Below are 20,731 nucleotides of genomic sequence, written 5' to 3' on the forward strand. Positions count from 1 at the left end.
ATGTTCAATTCATAGTGCAAACCGCATATGAATAACTTTAACATCGTTCATTGGACTTTTCATGCAAACCTTAACAGAGATGTGACTCAGAGACAGATAAAAAAGGATAAGAAGAGGAGGGCAGATGAACTCAGTGGGAAGAGGGTAACAGAGAGGGGCTGACATGTTTGGTGATATGACTCAGCAGCCAGGCCACAGTCTCTGGGTCACAGAGCTCTGAAGGACAGCAGGGGCTCAGTATCTTCACATCCTGGGGCTATCTTACCTGTGGCTAGCAGTGCCAGGTGCAGTTTTGCAGAATATACAAAGCAGGCAGGCCCTAAGTGAATAAATTCTACTTCTTAGGGCTATGTTTAAAAAAAATGGTACCAGTGGCTTTCAAACTAAAAATAAGAAACAGGGACCAATACCCTGAAACTATCTTTGGCTCATTTTGACAAGCAGAGAAGCAGAGTTTTTCTTGGTGTTGCTTGGTGGTATCAAATTCATGTCTCTGGTATTTTGTCAACATCTTGATCTATCAGCCCAGACATTAAGAAGACAATGATGTTGCTATTGTTGTTCAGTTGCCAAGTTGTGTCTGACTCCTTGTGACCCCATGGACTGCAGCCTGATACATTCCTTAAAAGATACATACGCCCTCAAATATACACGTGTAACAGTATGATGCTACACAGAACAGGTTGGGTAACATTTTTTTGAGAGAATTATTAGTCGATTGACCAATGACTGTTTACAAACATGACATGGGTCAAAGGCCCACTCCTCAAAGTGGCTTCTCCTATCTCAACTGCTTATTCAGAGAAGTACCAGGGGCCACTGGGCTGGGTAGACTGGGAAATGCACCCTGGCAGAGTATTGCAGCTCTGGATTCTGGAAGCAATCCTGTGGAAGCAAGATAGTTCCAGACTTCTGTGAAAATAGCTTACCAGAGGCTCTTCTAACTTAATGCACAGGGGACTGAAAGCAACAGTGATTAGAAAGCAATGTAATCATGATTCGCAAAAAGAAAAGAAATCTATAAATTGCGAGAATCAGACATACGCAGCTAAACTCAGGATGCCCGTGTTTGTAAGCAGCGTGCCATCTTCCGGAAGGCCTCTGACTGCCTGCTCCTCTTACTCACCTCACATCTGTATCCACCAATGAAGTCCCGGCAGGTGGCGCCGTGCTGGCAGGGATTGGACGAGCACTCATCAAGCTGGTCCTCACAGTAGCTCCCGGTGTAGCCCAGGGGGCACTGGCAGTGATGCGAGTTGCCCGCGCTGATACAGACGCCGGAGTGCTGGCACAAGCGGTCAACGGGCACCCCTGCGAAACCCAGTGGAGGAAGGAACGTCACGGAACAGCACACAACACGTCAGGGTCAGCTGAACTAATCTAAGCTGGTTGACACATTATATTTTATTCTTGTCTAGTTCACAACCCTCAGGATCTGTTTTGTGTTAAAACTAAGTAAGTGCTGCATATACGCGAAATTTATAAAGATGGGACTGATGAACCTATTTGCAGGGCAGCAGTGGAGATGCAGACAGAGAATAGGCTTATGGACCCAGAGCCAGGGGGCACTGGGGAAGGAGAGGGTGGGACAAATGGAGAGAGAAGCATGGAAACATAAACACTACTATGCGTAAACCAGGTAGCCAGTGGGAATTTGCTGTATGACTCGGGAACTCAAAATGGGGCTTTGTGACAACCTAGAATGGTGGATGAGGTGGGAGGTGGCAGAGAGGTTCAAGAGGGAGGGGGCATATGTATACTTATGGCTGATTCATGTTGCTGTATGGCAGAAATCAATACAATACTGTAAAGCAATTATCCTTCAATTAAAAATAAATATGTTAAAAAAAATAAACAAGTGCTGAAAGTGGAACATGCCTTCCTTCCACGTCAAGTACATTCCTTTTTGGAATCTCTAGACTTGCTCCCCTGCCCTTCACCTTCCATTTCAGACCCTTTCTCCAGAGCCTTGCCCATTCATTCCTGTCTGCCCTTCCCTCTCCTCCCACAATAACAACTCTTGCCCTACAGTGCTGCTCGTTAGTCAGTACTTCATGGACTGACCCTTGAGTCTCGGAGGGGCAGAGCTCACCTCTGCGGGAGGCCGCCACCTCACAGGAGACACTGGGAACATCACAGTAAGCACCAGCCCATCCAGACGGACATAGGCACCGCGACTCTGCTTTATCCTGAATGCAGGTACCTTTGTTTTTACATGGAGACCGACTGCAGAGGTTCACCAGGGTCTGAAACAGAGGCAGACACATATATCAACATTCAGACACCAGGAATGAAAAAAAGCTACACTGCATTTTAAGAACTCAAAGGAAAGTACACTAATTAATTAAAAAAAGAGCCCTCACCCAAGCCTTAAACTTAGATTCACTGTCCCCAGATAAGCTAATCATTTTATACAGTCTAATTCTTTTAGCTCTGCTATTCAAAAATTCTTACCAGATAAGTTTAAGAATTTGAGGAACTTAAATTGGTTAAGTTATTCCCTACATCATGCTCATGTCTAGAAACATGGCCACCCTGCAGGGCTAGAAAAGAGTTAAAGCTGTCAGACAGGTCTACAGATTCTATGTGCTACTCCTGAGTGAGAAATCACATGGGCTTGATCAAATCTGTGGTGAATAAGAGTTCAGGATTTAAAGGCTTAAAGCTTGTTAATAAACCTAAAAACTGTCCAAAAGCTTACTTTTTTACTGTTAGCAAAAAATAAAAACTTTTTTATTGAAGTACAGTTGATTTACAATGCTGTGCTAATCTCTATTGCACAGCAAAGTTCCTCAGTTACACACATACAGACATTCTTTCTTAAATAATCTCTTCTATTATGGCCTATCACAGGATACTGCCTACAGTTGCCTGTGCTGTACAGCAAGACCCTGTTGTTCACCCACCCCTATCAGCTGACAGCACTATGCACAACAGCCGAGACACTGAAACAACCTAAATGACCCTTGACAGATGAATAAAGAAAATGTGGCGCACACATGACATGGACTCCTACTAGAGTGGAGTCAGGCCATTACAGCAACATGGGCTGAACCAGAAATTATCACACTAAGTCAAGTCAAGCCAGAAAGGGAAAAACCACACTGTCACGTGTGGAATCCAAAATATGGCACAGATGAACCCATCCACGAAACAAAGAACGTACTTTGATGGGAGAAACTCAGGCTTCTGAAAAGCAAGAGGCAAAGGGTGCAAGTGGACTAGCACCTTTTCCAAAACTCCCATGTGGTGGCCTGGCTCCTGGGGAGAGGAGACCGTGCTCACAACACTGACCATTTGTGAAAGAGGCGGGAGGGCAGAGGGCCACCACGCTGTGTGAACAGCAGAAGCCGCACGAAGAATAGCCTCCTGATCCAGGGAACCAGCAGTAAGCTGTTTAATATGCAGAGGTGCTTATCTGCATGTCCAATACAGCCAAAGCTTCACTGAAGTGTACTCTGAAAGGCTAGTTACATTTGGGCATTTATTTCTAAATTGTCTGGACTGCTGGTATGATATTCTATCATTCCATCATTGTTTGAGAGGTAAAACTGCATAAAATTAAACACAATGCTGTTTGGGGTGCAACCTTAGAAAAGTTACTTTGACCCTCGGGCTCAATTTATTCTTTCATGAAAGGCTAGGCTAGTAGGCTCTGAGGGGTCGTTCCATCCTAAGAGTCTATGAAGATGAATATTAAATACTTGAATTTGAAAGACATGTGAATAGCTTGGTTTTGAGACTGTTATAACATTGTAGGGCATAATTATCATTATCCACTTAGATGTTGTATCTGAATTTTAAAAACTTTGATTGTTCTTTGTTTCCCTTTTTGTATTTCCTAAATGATATCAATGTGCTTATTTCTCATATGCATTTTCTGCAGCTCTTGGTGAGCCTGCTGTAACAATTTCATGTGTGTTAACCCATATAATCTTGCCAGTATCACCATTTTGAAATCTACCAGGTTAAGAAGTTGGTAGTTCTTAGAAGTTATCTAAGAACTTAGATTAACTTAGTTATCTTAAAAGTATAATTAAGAAGCTGTCCAGATTTATTTTGAGTACATTCCTAAGACACCGAATTTTCTCTTTTAGATGGGGATTATTTTGCCTAGGAAAGAAACAGGTGTAACACTCAACAATTCTGTGGGAGCTGAATGAATGGGTTGAAATCTAATTACCTGACAGTTTTTTCCAGTGTAGCCCAATGGACAGATGCAGCGGTAGGTACCCAGGCCATCAACACATACTCCTTCATTCAGGCATGGATGAGAGTTGCATTCATTGATCTCATGGAGGCAGAAGGAACCAGTGAAGCCCACAGGGCACAAGCAAGAGAAGGAGTTAATCCCATCGATACACGTGCCACCATTGAAACAGGAGCTGAGAAGCACACAGGAAGAACAACATCAGCTAGATAATCTGGATCCTCTGACCTGCTATTTTAAAAGTGAGGGTCCTCACATCTAAGATATTACAGAAGGAAATACTCCTGAGCACCCCAAACTCTTATATCCAGTAAACTTAACCATTTTCCAAATTAGAATGGGCACCAATCAGCATGAGTCTCAGCTTCCTTTCCACAACCAAAAAGATCCGAGGAGTATTTAAAAGTCTGAGCTTATTAGAGACTCCAAGAGAAAGTGAAGGCATCCAGGTTTTACCCAGCCCTTCTGTAGCTCTCCATGTATCACATTTCATTTTATCTCTAAGTCAATTTAATTTATCAGCAACATATCAAATAGATAGCTCTTGATTCTATATTTCTTTATGGAAGAGAAACAGAACAAATTTGTTGATAATAAAAAAAGAATCAAACCTCCCAGAAATTACTTAAAGAGGGATGACAAATCTGTAAAGAAGTAGGATTTTTTTGTCAACTGAAATTTATAAGAGACCAAAAGGAGATGATATAGAAATTATAGCTCTTTCTGTTTCCTATGTAAGAAATAAATGATGATTCATCTCACTATAAAAAAGCAGAGACATTACTTTGGCAACAAAGGTGCGTCTAGTCAAGGCTATGGTTTTTTCAGTGGTCATGTATGGATGTGAGAGTTGGACTATAAAGAAAGCTGAGCACCGAAGAATTTATGCTCTTGAACTGTGGTGCTGGAGAAGACTCTTGAGAGTCCCTTGGACTGCAAGGAGAGCCATCCAGTCCATCCTAAAGGAGATCAGTCCTGGGTGTTCATTGGTAGGACTGATGTTGAAGCTGAAACTCCAATACTTTGGCCACCTGATGTGAAGAGCTGACTCATTTGAAAAGACCCTGATGCTGGGAAAGACTGAGGGCAGGTGGAGAAGGGGATGACAGAGGATGAGATGTCTGGATGGCATCACCGACTCAATGGACATGGGTTTGGGTGGACTCTGGAAGTTGGTGATGGACAGGGAGGCCTGATGTGCTGCGGCTCATGGGGTTGCAAAGAGTCAGACACGACTGAGCGACTGAACTGAACATCTCACTAAGTTTTTCAACCTCTGCCTTAAACTTGTAACTCGATGTCCACAAGGAATTAGAAACTAGAAAATAGGAGATGATTGTGTGGTGGGATCCAAGGCGATGCCTTATGTGGCCCCTCAATCCCAGTATAGTACTCTGTAGGTTCCTCCCCTCTCTCCTTTTTCCCGTAAGACACTGTTGCCTGAGGACATGGGCTGCTCACCTCTCAGTGCACTCGTCAATGTTGTTCTCACAGTGGACTCCATCAAATCCCGCCTGGCACTTGCAGGTGTAACTGTTGACATAGTCAGAGCAGGTCCCTCCGTTCTTACAGGGCTCACTCAGACACTCATTCATGTCTGTCTGACATTTATCCCCAGTGAAGCCCAGAAGGCACAGGCAGGAGAAAGTATTCACTCCATCTACACAGGAACCTCCATTCTGGCAAGGATCTAAGCCATTGCACACAAGAATTAGAACTCTGAACAGCAGCATCCATTTAACCTTAGAGTCATACAGGTGAGTAGCCTGAACTGAGCCACACTAACAACAGTAACAATTCTGACTTTTCTTCACATCTATTTTGCCCTGACTCCTCCATTTACAAGAATGAATGTAGTAACACCTGCCTGAGATTCTTAGTAAGAGTCTGTTTAATAGCTGGAAAGAACTTTACATGCATCACTGTTTTGCAAAATTAATACTCATAAAACCAGGGATGGGATAGATATCAATTAGTCCCCTTGTGCTGGTCAACCTTTTCTTCTCCCTTCCTCTCTTCCTTTCTTCCCTCTCTCCTTTCTTGTTTTTGTTTGTTGTTTTTTAGATTTACATACAACTAGGAAACGAGCATTTTTAAATTTTAAACATCACGTCGTTTGATCTTATAGAACACTTTACAGCCACAGCAGTTAATCAAGAAATTTTGAGCTATTATCAGAGCACAGTCCTCTGCAACACAGACGACACCCGAATTGGAGCAAGAAAAGTAAGACGTGGCTCCTGGTCTTAAGGAACTTGAAATACAATTAAAGACAGGTCATAAACATAAAGAGAAAACTAAACACCAGGTGGGTAATGCAGCCCTTATTTTATAAGAGAGCTATTTATACCTTAGTCATCTATTAGGCTAATTTCATTCTAAGGCTCATTTGCAGTCTCTACTGGAACAACTCTAGAAGTCATATTATTCTTTCTTATACATAATACTACACAGCTACTGTAACTTCCATAGCACCTTTCAAGCAACTCACAGTAATTCACTGAGTAATTTTAAACTAGTTGCAAATATTGTTAGTCCTACTTCAAATAGGAAAAAATGTTTAAATAGTAGAAATTTGATTGATATACTAATTAATGTGGGAAAGGAATCCAAATAGTTTGATCCCACTCCCTTAAATTTCTCCATCAGTTGTACCCTGAACATGTTTTTTTCACCATTAGTCTTATAATGTCGGAATTATCTGTCTAACTGTCTTTATTTCCTGAGAGATTATGAGTTTCATAAATGTAAGCTTTTATTTATATTGGCACTGTCAGCTCCTAGTATAGTGCCATCCATATGATAATCTGAAATGATATATGCTGTGAATAAGATGCCATTATTCTGGATGCACTATCATAAGCTCGTTTGAAGTTTAATGATTTAATCACCACACAAGTAACTGAATACAAGCGGCCCCCCATTTTCATGTGTTCCACAATCATGGATTCAACCAACCAAGGACAGAAAAAAAATTTTTTTAAATCCCAGAAAGTTCCAAAAGGCTAAACTTGAATTTGCCATGTACCAGCAAATATTTACATAGCACTTACATTGCATTAGGTATTACAAGTAATTAAGAAATGATTTAAAGTATACAAGAGGATGTGCATAGGTTATATGCAAATACTACACTATTTTATATAAGGGACTTGAGCATCTGCAGATTTTAGTATCCACAGGGGGTCCTAGAACCAATACCCTCAGATATTGAGAGATGCCTGTACTGATAGGTACATCACATTCATGTGCTGAAACTGCTGAAGCTGGGTAAAGAACCACTAGAAAGAAGTAGGCAGAACAATCCCTAAAGTTTATACTAGGCTGAGCACAGTTCACATTCATACCAGTCAGAATGAAAAGATTCCCCTAAGATGTACAGTGCCAAGTAGAGCTCTCAGAGAAAAATAAAATCGTAAAAAAATTCACACAAATCTAAAGTGACAGAGGTAGATCCCTAGTTGTCTGAGACAGGAAAGTAGAAAGGAGGGTTAAGTTACAAGAGATGAAATACATTCAGGGGGATGAATGTGATCAGTATCTTAAATATTGTTTTGAGTTGTCATATGTCAAAACTTACTGGACTGGTTCATTTAAATACTGGCAGTGTGTTGTATACTTAATTATACCTCAAGAGATCTGCTTTTTATTAGAAGCTTTCATAGCATTGTCCCCACTTTGACAATGTACAAAAATTAGTAAGGCAATGCTTAAAAGCGACTCCCGTGTATTAACTCCTAAAGCCACTAGCTTCAAAATGAAGATTTTTAAAATACGAAAATTAAAGACAGGTGATACACTGTCGGATGGGCAGCCTCAGCACCGAGGCAAGTGCCTCGCCAGGTCCTCCTCTGCCCTTTGGCTCTGCTCTCCCCTAGGGGCTCAGGAGCAGGCTGGTGCACTCACTGGCAAGGCAGTCATCAATGTCCTCCTCACAGTCCATGCCGCTGAAGCCTGGAGGACATTCGCACATGTAGCTGCCCTGGGTGTTATGGCAGAGACCGTGGTTCATGCAGGGCTTGGAGACACACTCATCAATGTCGATGGTACACCGCTGACCTGCAAACAAAGGGGCAATGAACAGTCCAGTCTTTGGAAATCGATTCCCACGCAGAAATTTATATGGGGGCTGAGCTTTAGCTGGGGTGGGTGGGGCTACTGCAAGGATATGCTGTTTGGCCTCCTGCTTTGGGAAGTCCCTTCAGGTTTCTGTTCCCCCAACAAGTTGCCACCCAGATGCTAAAATTCTACATAGAACATCATAGTTTCAGACTCTGGTTGGAGTCTTCTAGCCACCAGGGGGCAGCAAAGACACGTAAAATGGAAAGTCTAAAACATTTGTTAGCAGCTTCGGCTTTTATACAAGGCCTGTGTTCTTGACAAAAAAGGGCAAGCCTCAAAAGACAGATTCTCCATGTCATCAAATAACCAGATCACTCTGTTAAATGCTCTTGGTTTCTACATTCCGACGCTGTTACCTTGCCAGCCAGGAGCACACAGACAGGAGTAACTCTCAAAATTTGGTGCCTCTTTGCAAACACCAGCATTCTCACAAGGGTTTGGGGAACAGGGAGCCAATACAGTCTGACAGTTCTTGCCTGTAAATCAAATGACAGAGTTTATTATAGAGAAAAAGTCCAAGGAACTGAGATTTCCCCAAATTCTACACCAAAGGATGCTTTCCGAATTCAGATCTAATGTAATGAATTAGTTTCGGGATCTGAGAGACCTACGGACCTTTGTGTCTTGGATCTGATGTGATAACTCACGGTGTGATCTCAGGCAAGTTACATTCTCTGAGCTTCTACATAAACAAGATAGGAATTAGGATGGTATGTAAGTCATAGAGGCTTTTTGTGGATTAAATGAAAAAATGTTTACAAAGTTCTTATTAGCATAGGGCCCAGCACAGGGAGTAAGTGCTCAACAACTGCTGGGCTCCTGTTATCTTCACGTTATTATCACAAGTGGTTCTGTGGATTTAGAAACTGACATCAATCGGGTGTGAGAGTTTTTGCATCTTCATAGCTAAGATTCAGCTGGAGCTTAGCAACATAGATCCACCTTGCAGAGTTAACAACACAGCCTCCTATTCTTAAACCTCTGTAGGCCTGTTCCAGAAGGCAATGGGGTTGATCAGAAGGCCATCAGAGGTGGAAACCAGTGAAGTTATACCAATTGTCTGGTAACATCTCTCCTTATTTCAACATCAAAACATGACATTAATAGTTGCCCACCAACATTTCCTACCTTAGTATACTGAATATGAGATTCCAGAAAAAAATTAAAAGAATACTTTTATTAAAAGGGAGATGGGCTTTTTCCAAGATGGTGGAGGAGTAGGAGGACATGGAGTTTCTCTCTCCCCACAAATGTATCAAGAATACACCTACACGTGAAGCAGTTCCCACACAGCACCTGCTGAACACTAGCAGAGCATCTTGGACACCTAAAAGGTCAAGAAAGATCCCCACATAATGGGTAGGGTGAAAAAAAGAAGGCAAAGGAAGAGGAGAGGAAGCAGGATGGTACCTGCACCCCTCATGGGGAGCTGAAGGTATGGAGAGGTCCCTGCATCTGGGGAAGGCCTCTTATCAGCAGGGAGATGAGCTGGAGCAGAGGGGAGCCTGGGGGTTCAGAGGATAGTCCAGTAGCTGGTCTGTGACAGGCAGGACAGAGTGAGACCGACACAGATGGTCCATGCCCCGGCCCTGCACGCCCCAGCCTGAGACAGGTGTTTGCCAGTGAGCATGGATGCTGGGTGCTGGAATGCGGGCTTTGGAGAGCAGATCCGGGGAGGGGCCTGCTGTTGGTTTGTTAGGGAAATTAAATGGAAGTAGTCTTGTCTTGTTCGAGCAGGCTTCTGACCTCGCTTCTGACCTTCCTGGACACTGCCTGGACTACCTTCCTGCGGTGAGTGCGAGTTGCATGGCACCACAGATGAGAAGGGGGCAGGTCCTAGAATTGTTGAGCCCCTGGAGGGGGTCTGGCCAACCATACCAGGGGCTTACTAACATTCCAAGATTTACAAGACAAAACAAATGGCACCGTAAAAAAAAAAAAAAAAAGATTAAACCAGAGCTGCAATCTGCTCTCAGACTGATGACAATATCAGTTTGTGGCCTGGGATTAAAAGCAGGAACCCCCAACCTACAATTCTGAAGTCTCACCTATGGAGCAGATGCGCTGCCCGGGACCTTTTCCCAACTGGGGCTCCAGACTGCTGTCACACAGGACTTCCCAGCACTGTCTGAGTCTGGATATCAGTCAAACCCAATTTGGTGATATATGGACTGTTACTTTTCTTTACTGTTCTACTTTTCTTTTCTTTTAATGATTGTTTATTAAAAGTAAGATAGGTAATTCTCTATTAGTTATTGAAATTATTTATTTGTGTATAATGAGTGGTTTCTTTTGTTAACAAATGTTTTGAACCTAAGGTGAAATTTTAACTTTTGGCAAAACATGGCTGTGAGGAGACAACCTGAGAGGCTGGGGTTGCAGAACTCTGCAACTGAGAATGCTCGTGGAGGAAGCCTGGACAACCACAGAAATGAAGCTCCATTTTTGAGTAATGCACAAGGGGTGGGGTTGCCATTTTAGGCTCTCTCCTCATACACCAACCCCTGCCTCCAAAGCACTAGGGAGGGCTCCTAGCAGAGCTGGCTTGCACATCCCTGTCACTGCCTCCTCTGTTCCCCCTCCTCAAACTATGTGACCAGCTCACCCCTATCGCCACCTGAAGGGTACCCATGTTCCAATCCCTACCCAGCACCCTCCTACCTGGGCAGAGTGCAGTGCCAAGAATACTGTACTTTGTGAGCCCATACAACAGGCAAAAAGGGACACAACAGAGCACATTCACAGGTGAACAGCCCCAGAGAAAGAATACTCAGTGGCTTCTCTCCAGTGGAAATGCTCCAATCCTCATACCACAAATCAGAAGCACAGCTAAGAAACAGATCTAGGGGCTTCTACTCCAACAAATAGAGAGCAGATCCTGTCTCTAACAGGGCAGTGACAACCACAGAGCAAGGGGAGGCCCTGCTCAATATCCAGTGCAGGCTCTAGTCACAACATCAATCAAACTCCCTTTCAAGGGGATAACAGCACAAGCTTCTGGACCAACCTAACCCAATGGGGGGCAGACACCAGAAGCAAGAGGAATTATGATCCTGCTACCTGCAGAAAAGAGACCACAAACACAGTAAGTCTGACAAAATAAAAAGACAAAGAAACATCTAGCAGATGGAAGAGCAAAATAAAAATCTAAAAGAACAACTAAATAAAGAGGAGTTAGGCAATCTACCTGAAAAAGAAACCAGAATAATGATAGTAAAGATGATCCAAGATCTCAGAAAAAGAATGGAGGCACAGATCAAGAAGATACAAGAAATGTTCAACAAAGACCTGGGAGAACTAAGGAACACACAAATAGAGAGGAACACAAGGACTGAGATGAAAAATACACTAGAAGGAATCACCATCAGAAGAGCTGAGGCAGAAAAAGGGATAAGTGACCTGGAAGACAGGACGGTGGAAATCTCTGTGGTGAAACAGAGCAAAGAAAAAAGAATGAAAAGAAATGAGGACAGGGACTTTCCTGGCAGCCCAGTGGTTAAGACTCCACACTTCCACTGCAGGGGGCCAAAGATCTAATCTCTGCTTGGGAAACCAGCATCCTGCATGCTGCAGGGTGTGGACCAAAAATGTCAATATGAAATATATAAGTAATATTTTTTTTTAAAGAAATGAAGACAGTCTCAGACCTCTGGGAAAACATTAAATGCACCAATATTTAAATTATAGGGGTCTAAAAAGAAGAAAAAGAGAAAGAACCTGAGAAAATATTTGAAGAGATTAGAGTTGAAATCTTCCCTAAAATGAAAAAGAGAGTCGTCACCTAAGTCCAGGAAGCACAGACAGTCCAATAGAGGATAAACCCAAAGAGAAACATGCCAAGACACACATTAATCAAACTAACAAAAATTAAATACAAATAAAAAGTATTTAAAGCAACAAGGGAAAAACAACAAATAACTTATAAGGGAATCCCGATCCCCATAAGCTGATTTTTTGAGCAAAAATTCTGCAGGCCAGAAGGGAGTGGCATGATATATTTAAAGTGACAAAAGGGAAAAACCTACAATCAAGAATACCCAGCAAGGTTCTCATTCCAATTTGACAGAGACTCAAAAGCTTTACAGACAAGCAAAAACTAAGAGAATTCAGCACTACCAAAGCAGCTTTGCAACAAATACTAAGGGAAATTAATTCTGTAGGCAGGAAACACAAGAGAAGAGAACAAAAGAGGAAAGGGAAAAAAAGGACCTAAAAAAACACCCCTCAAATTAAAAAAAATGGCAATAGGAATATACATATCAATATTTACGTAAATGGATTAAATGCTTCAACCAAAAGCCACAGACTGGCTGAATGGCAGCAAAAACAAGACCCACATATATGCTGTCTGCAAGAGACCCACTTCAGACCTAAGGACACACACACAGAATAAAAGTAATGGGATGAAGAAAGATATTACATGCAAATGAAAATCAAAAGAAAGCTAGGGTAGCAACCTTATATCAGACAAAACAGTCTGTAAATAAAGACTGTTACAAAAAACAAGGAAGGACACTACATAATGATTAAGGGATCAATCCTAGATGATATAACAATTGCAAATATATAGGCACCCAACATAGGAGCACTTCAGGATACAAAGCAAATGCTAACAGCCACAAAAGCAGAAATTGCCAGTAACACAATAATGGTGGGGAACTGTAACACCCATTATACCAATGGACAGATCATCCAAATAGAAAATTAATAAGTAAACATAAGCCTTAAATGGCACATTGGACCAGACAGACTTAATTGATATTTATAGGACATTCCATCTAAAAGCATCAGAACCCACTTTCTTCTCAAGTGCACAGGGGACATTCTCCAGGATAGATAGCAACTTCAGTCACAAATCAAACCTCAGTATATTTAAAAAAAACGGAAATCATATCCAGCATCTTTTCCAAACACAACACAAAGTAACTAGAGAAAGAAGAACAGATAAACTCCCAAGTAAGTAGAAGGAAAGAAATCATAAAGATCAGACAAAAAACAAATGAAATAGAGACAAAGAAAACAACAGCAAAAATCAATGAAACTAAAAGCTGGCTCTCTGCGAAGATAAACAAAACTGATAAACCTTTAGTCAGAGTCATCAAGAAAAAAGAGGACTCAAATCAATAAGACAGAAATGAAAAAAAGAAGTTACAACGAACACCACAGAAATGCAGAGGATCATAAAAGACTACTACAAGAAACGATACACCTATAAAATGAGCAACCTAAAATAGAGGCGCAAATTCATAAAGAGGAACACGCTTCCAAGAATGAGCCAAGGAGAAACAGAAAATATAAACAGACCAATCACAAGAACTGAAATTGAAACTGTGATTAAAAATCTTTCAACAAACAAAACTCCAGGACCAGATGGGATTTATCCCAGGGATGCAAGGATTTTTCAATATCCGCAAATCAATGTGATACTCCACATCAACAAATTGAAGAATAAAAGCCAAAGATTATCTCAATAGCTGCAGAAAAAGCTTCTGACAAAATTCAACATTCCTTTGACAAAAACTCTCCAGAAACTGGGCATAACGGGAATCCACCTCAACATAATAAAAGCTATATACACCAAACCCACAGCAAAAATCATTCTCAATGGTGAAAAACTGAAAGCATCTCCTCTAAAATCAGGAATAAGACAAGGATGTCCTCTCGCCATTTTTAATCAACATAGTTTTGGAAGTTCTAGCCACAGCAATCAGAGAAGAAATAAAAGGAACCAAAACTGAAAAAAAAGAAGTAAAACTGTCACTGTTTGCAGGTAACATGATATGATACATAAAGAAACCCTAAAGACACTACCAGAAAACTATTATAGCTCATCAATGAATCTGGTAAAGTTACAGGATACAAAATTAATACACAGAAATATGTATTTCTAGACACTAACAAGAAAGCTCAGAAATATTATCAAGGAAACAATCCCATCTACCATTATATTAGAAAGAATAAAGTACCTAAGAATAAACCTATCTAAGGAGGCAAAACACTTGTATGCAGAAAACTATAAATATTGATGAAAGGAATCAAAGATGACACAAACAGATGGAGAGATATACCATGTTCTTCGACTGGGAAATTACTATTTTACCCAAGGCAATCAACAAATTCAATGCAATCCCTATCAAATTACCCATGGCATTTTTCACAGAATTAGAAGTAAAAAATTTATAATTTGCATGGAAACACAAAACACCACAAATAGCCAAAGCAATCTTGAGAATGAAAAATGGAACTGGAGGAATCAGGTTTCCTGACTTCAGACTATACTACAAAGCTACAGTTATCAAAACAGTATGGTACTGGCACAAAACCAGAAATATAGATCAATGGAACAGGATAGAAAGCCCAGAAATAAACCCACACACTACTGTCACCAAATCTATGACAAAGGAGGCAAGAATATACAATGGAGAAAAGACAGTCTCATCAATATGTGGTGCTGCGAAAACTGGACAGCTACATGTAAACAAATGAAATTAGAACACTCCCAGCATTATACATAAAAATAAACTCAACATGGATTAAAGACCTAAGTGTAAGGCCGGATATTATAAAACTTTTAGAGGAAAACATAGGAAGAACACTCTTTGACATAAATCACAGCAAGATTTTTTTGATCCACCTCCTAGAGTAAGGCTTCCCTAATAGCTCAGTTGGTAAAGAATCCGCCTGCAATGCAGGAGACCCTAGTTCAATTCCTGGGTCAGGAAGATCTGCTGGAGAAGGAATAGGCTACCCACTCCAGTATTCTTGGGTTTCCCTTGTGGCTCAGCTGGTAAAAAATCCACCTGTAATGTGGGAGACCTGGGTTCCATCCCTGGGTTGGGAAGATCTCCTGAAGAAGAGAAAGGCTACCCACTCCAGTATTCTGGCCTGGAGAACTCCATGGACTATACAGTCCATGGGGTCACAAAAAGTCGGACACAATTGAGCGACTTTCACTTTCACTTTCCCAGAGTAACAAAACTGAAAGCAAAAACAAATGGGACATAATTAAACTTAAAAGCTTTTGCACAGCAAAGGAAAGCAGTAAACAAAATGAAAAGACAACCCTCATAATGGGAAAAAATATTTGCAAATGAAGCAACTGACAAGGGCAAATTTCCAAAACATACAAACAGCTTATGCATCTCAATCAAAAAAAGAAAAAAAGAAAAAAAAAATCCCACTGCAATCAAAAAATGGGCAGAGGATCTAAAGAGACATTTCTCTAAAGACATATAGATTGCTAAAAAGCACATCGAAAGATGCTCAACATCACTAATTATTAGAGACATACAAATCAAAACTATAATGTGGCATCACATCACACCTGTCAGAAAGGCTATCATCAAAAAATCTACAAACAATAAATGCTGGAGAGGGTATGGAGAAATGGAACACTCCAACACTGTTGGTGAGAATGTAAGATGGTACAGCCACTATTGAGAACAATATGGAGGTTCCTTAAAAAAGGAAAAACAGAGCTACCATATGATCCAGCAATTTCACTCGTGGGCATGTAACCATAGAAAATCATAATTCTAAAAGATACATGTACCCCAGTGTTTATCGCATCAGTATTTGTAACAGCCAAAACGCTGAGGCAACTTAAATGCCCATCAACAGAGGAATGGATAAAAAAGATGTGGTATATACATGCAGTGGAATATTATTCAGCCTTAAAGATGAATGAAATAAAGCCATTTGCCATTTGCAGCAACACAGATGGACCTAGAGATTGTTGTACAGAGTGAAATAAGTCAGACAAAGACAAATACCACATGGTATCACTTATAGCTAGTATCTAAAAAAGCTTATAAATGAACTTAGTTACAAAACAGAAACAGAGTTACAGATGTAGAAATCAACCCTATGGTTACCAAGGGGAGGGGAGAGATGGATTAGAAACTACACACTACTTTATAAGGACCTATAGCACAGGAAATTCTATTCAATAATCTGTAATGGTCTATATGGAAAAAGAATCTCAAAAAAGAGTTCAAAAACAAACAAAGAGTTCACTTTGCTGTACACCTCAAACGAACACATTGTAAATCAACTATATTCCAATAAAAACTTTTTTAAAAAGGAAGATTAAGTTGTTTTGGAAGTCAAATTACAACTCACAATTGTCAGAATGTCTATTATCAAAAAAGTATACAAATAAAGTATGCTGGTAAAGATGTGAAGAAAAGGAAACTTAATGCTATTGGTTGGAATGTAAACTAGTACAGCCATCATAGTGAACTGTCACTCAAGCTAAAAACAGAACTAAAATATGATCCAGTAATTGCACTCCTTGGTATACATCTGAAGAAAATGAAAACACTAATTCAAAAAGATATATGCATCTCAATGGATTTTCCAGGCAATAGTCCTGGAGTGGATTGCCATTTCCTTCTCCAGGGGATCTTCCCAACCCAAGGATCAAACCCGGGTCTCCCGCATTGTAGACAGACGCTTTACCGTCTGAGCCACCAGGGAAGTCCATTCAAATCAGCATTAGGTTATTTATCATAGCCAAGCTATGGAAGCAACCTAAGTATCCATCAACAAATGAAGGGATAAAGAAGATGTGATCTGTGACTCTCTCTCTCTCTCTCTCACACACACACAAGAATATTACTCAGAAATAAAAAAGAATGAAATTCTGCCATCTGCATCATGGATGGACTTAGAGGGTATTATGATTAGCGAAACAAGTCAGACAGAAAAGACAAATACTGTATGTTATTACTTATCTGTGGAGTCTAAAAAACAAGACAAATGAATATAATAAAATAGAAACAGCCTTACAGGTATAGAGAACAAACCGTGGTTACTAGCGGGAGAAGGAAGAGGGAGGACCAAGGTAGAGGTGGGGGATTGAGAGAGAGAAACTACTAGGCATAAAATAAATAATCCACATGGATACAGAACAGGGAATTCAGCTATTATTTCATAGTAACTTTAAATGGAGTATAATCTTTAAATATTTGAATCACTATAGTGTACACCTGAAACTAATACAACGTTGCAACAAAATAAATAAGGTCAAGTTACAATTAACTCAATTTAAAATTTTATCTTAAAACTTTGCATTCAGAAAGAAAAAAATATTACCACAAATTTTCATCAATGTCCCTAACCACTTTTTCTTTTCTTAAAAGGTTCTTTTTGATGTGGACCATTTTTTGTGCTACTGCTAAGTCGCTTCAGTTGTGTCCAACTCTTGGCAACTCCATGGGCTGTAGCCCACCAGGCTTCTCTGTCCATGGGATTCTCCAGGAAAGAATACTGGAGTGGGTTGCCTTTCCTCCTTCAGGGATCTTCTCCATGCAGGGATCAGACCTGTGTTTCTTATGTCTCCTGCACTGGCAGGCAAGTTCTTCACCACTGGTACCACCTGGGAAGTCCCAGGACTGTTTTTACAATTAATTTATTTTGGGGTGCACTGGGTCTTTGTTGCTGCACACAGGCCTTGTGGCAAGTAGGGGCTACTCTCTAGTTGCAGCGAATAGCAGGCTTTTCACTGCAGGGCTTCTCCTGTTGGGGGGCACAGGCTCTATGCGTATGGGCTTTAGAAGTTGCGGCATACGGGCTTAGCTGCCTCGAGGCATGTGAGATTTTCCTGGACCAAGGATCGAACTCGTGTCCCCCACGTTGGCAAATGGATTCTTAACTGCTGGACCACCAGGGAAGTCCAATGTGGACCATTTTTAAAGTCTTTATTGAATTTGTTACAAAACTGCTTTTGTTTTATGTTTTGGCTTTTTGGCCACGAGGCAGTGGGATCTTAGCTCCCAACCAGGGATCAAGCCTGTTTCCGCTGCACTGGAATATGAAGTTTTAACCACTGGATCACTAGGGAAGTTCCCCTAACAAGTTCTTAATGTGTCTGGTCAGAACAGTGGTTCACAAGGAAAGGCAATGTTGCTTAGCTCCCCTTCATGCTGGCCAAATTCAATGACACTCAGAACTCTTAGCAGCACTCAGCACTGAAATTTTAGTCTGTAATATCTAATATAATTTCCCAGAGGTCACACATAGTAAATTCTTTTTAATAAGATCCTAATATGTAGAAAAACCAAGAGCCAGCATATAGTCAGATATTCTTACACTGTTGAATAGCAAGAAGGCAAATATTTTCCCAATGAGCTATGTACCTTAGTCACATTCAGATAAGCCTATAATGTGTCAAAGCATAATGACACCTGCTTATATCTCCCTACTACCATCAATTCTCAGTCTTTATGGTTGTAAATGACATGATCTGCTCAGTTCCAACAAATGTGACTGCTATTGCTATGGAATGACATTATTTAGACTGTCTGGGGATAGCTATGGATCTCCAGTAACTTTGACTTTTTCAGTCAGGATGGCTAAATGCAGTTTGTCTGCATGAATGTTCCTTCTAAAGAGGTGACAAAGACAGCAATGCAGTATCAAGTCTTTCAGGAAAAACAGTCATGCATCCGGCCACTCTAAACAGCCTAGAGTCACTAGCAACAGCTACTATCAACAGGCCAAGACTCCGGGGAGTAAGAACTCAGCCATGCTCCTGCCTCATGCAAGGCATTGGAGAAACATGCAAAGCCATTAAATGAATGACATGAGGCGAGTGAGCCACACGAATAAAACCAGTCACAAGACGGCAGTAATGAGGCAGGAGAATACAGGGAAACGTCCAAGCACACTCCTGTAACACCACCTGAAACAAAGTCACCTGATACGAAATGAAGTCACATCCGTGTCTTCTGTGTGTGATCGCCATCCAAGGGGCAGTGCCTCTCTGCAGAGGACGCAGTGGCAATCAATGTGAGGAGAGGAATGACAGTTAAGAGGACAAGCTTTGGATTCAAAGACTCAGGGACAAATCCTAGATTTACTACTTACCTATGTGACCTTCAGCAAGTAACCTCTCTTTGCCTCAGCTTCCTCATGTATAAAATGGTGACAGGAATAGGAACCTCTACTCTATAGAATTACTGTGAGCACTGGAGCAAATACTCCAAAATATATAAAGTGTCTGGCATTTAGTAAAGGACCGATAAGTGGTAACTGTTGTGTTGGCAAAACAAAGACCAAGAGGACAGGCCATATAGTCCATTCAGATAATGACTAAACCATCAGCTATGTATCAATTCAAGACACGTATAATTAAAAAATTTTTTTCAAACCCTAAAAAATAAAGGCAAACAAGCACCCCCACCACGTCCATGTAGAGAGGCCACACTGTTTTCTCAGAGTGGACGACCTAGACAGTGAGGGCAGGAAAGGTGATCAGGGAGTGATTCCTCAGGGCAGCATCACTGCCCCCACAGACCCCATCTCTGAGACTCCGAGGTTTGGAACGACAAGACAAGACTGAGCATCCCTTCCAGCCCCTGGACCCCAGGACTCACCTGTGTACGGCAGCACACAGTGGCAAGTATAACCGCTTACGTCATCAAAGCAGGTTCCTTGGTTCAGACATGGATTCGAAGCACATTCATCAATATTCACCTGGCAGTTATAGCCTGCACACAAAAAGGGGGGAAAATCAAAGACAGTGAAACTTTCTGTTAGCCTCCTCAATATCTCAATTACTAAGCAATACTCTCAGGGGTAAACATTAAACACTTCAGAAACTACATTAATTTCTTCAAGCCACTGAAACACCTGTTCATTCATTTCAGTGTAAAGTCCCTGACATACAGTCAGTCAGTAAAACTGCTTAATCAAAACATGAATGGAAGAACAATATATTCTAATAGCTTGAAAGTTTAATGAATGTCCAAATACAAGTAATTTCTCTATAATGGACCAAGAAGTTCACTAGGGTAAAAAGCTACTGCTATATCTAAATAGAGGCTTCTATACAAAGTATCTGGTCAGGGCTTAAAAATAGGCTAGAAATTATCAAGGGATAAAATATTTGAACAGTTAATCAAAGCTTCTTGATTTATGCCCACTTTTTCAAATGCATAGTATCTACCATCAATGTGGTGGTGTTTTCTGAAGTCACAAAGCTCTTCCCCCTGATCCAAGACACAAAATCTACTCCCACTATGAAAAAAGAGAAAAGTAAGGAAGTATTCATGGGGACAGGATATTACCAAATGCCACCACCTTTATACCTGCAATAGGGCCTGACACAGAGTCTTAAAACTGAGGAACTATAGCCATGTATAAAAAGAAAATAATGGTTTAAGAGTATAGAGGTCTGAGTTCAAACCGTACTCTGTTAATCACTAGACATATGACTGTGAACTATTTTGATATTTATTTTGTCAATCAGCAAGTCTCAAAGAGACAAAGGAATAAAAGTGCTTTTAAATCTGTAAGTATCTTTACAGATGTTATATATCTGAATGACAAAAAGTTAATGACTAAAATATGATCTTAGAAAAATGTCAAGTTATCAAATAAAGTGACACTGAAATA

At 40.8% G+C, this 20,731-nt stretch overlaps 1 protein-coding gene across 1 annotated transcript in view; it reads right to left on the reverse strand.

Moving 5' to 3' along the window:
* The window catches only part of NOTCH2 (notch 2), a 179,205-nt gene that overhangs the window by 21,161 nt on the left and 137,313 nt on the right, over positions 1-20,731 (reverse strand). Inside the window, exons 15-21 of the mRNA XM_018045986.1 lie at positions 19,711-19,824; positions 8,689-8,808; positions 8,117-8,269; positions 5,672-5,900; positions 4,184-4,385; positions 2,093-2,246; positions 1,127-1,311 (exon numbers count right to left, since the gene is read on the reverse strand). Of these exons, the coding sequence (XP_017901475.1) occupies positions 1,127-1,311; positions 2,093-2,246; positions 4,184-4,385; positions 5,672-5,900; positions 8,117-8,269; positions 8,689-8,808; positions 19,711-19,824 (1,157 nt within the window). The remainder of the gene's footprint in view (positions 1-1,126; positions 1,312-2,092; positions 2,247-4,183; positions 4,386-5,671; positions 5,901-8,116; positions 8,270-8,688; positions 8,809-19,710; positions 19,825-20,731) is intronic.

The sequence above is a fragment of the Capra hircus genome, chromosome 3, assembly GCF_001704415.2.
Source record: "Capra hircus breed San Clemente chromosome 3, ASM170441v1, whole genome shotgun sequence".
Classification (NCBI taxonomy): Eukaryota; Metazoa; Chordata; class Mammalia; order Artiodactyla; family Bovidae; genus Capra; species Capra hircus.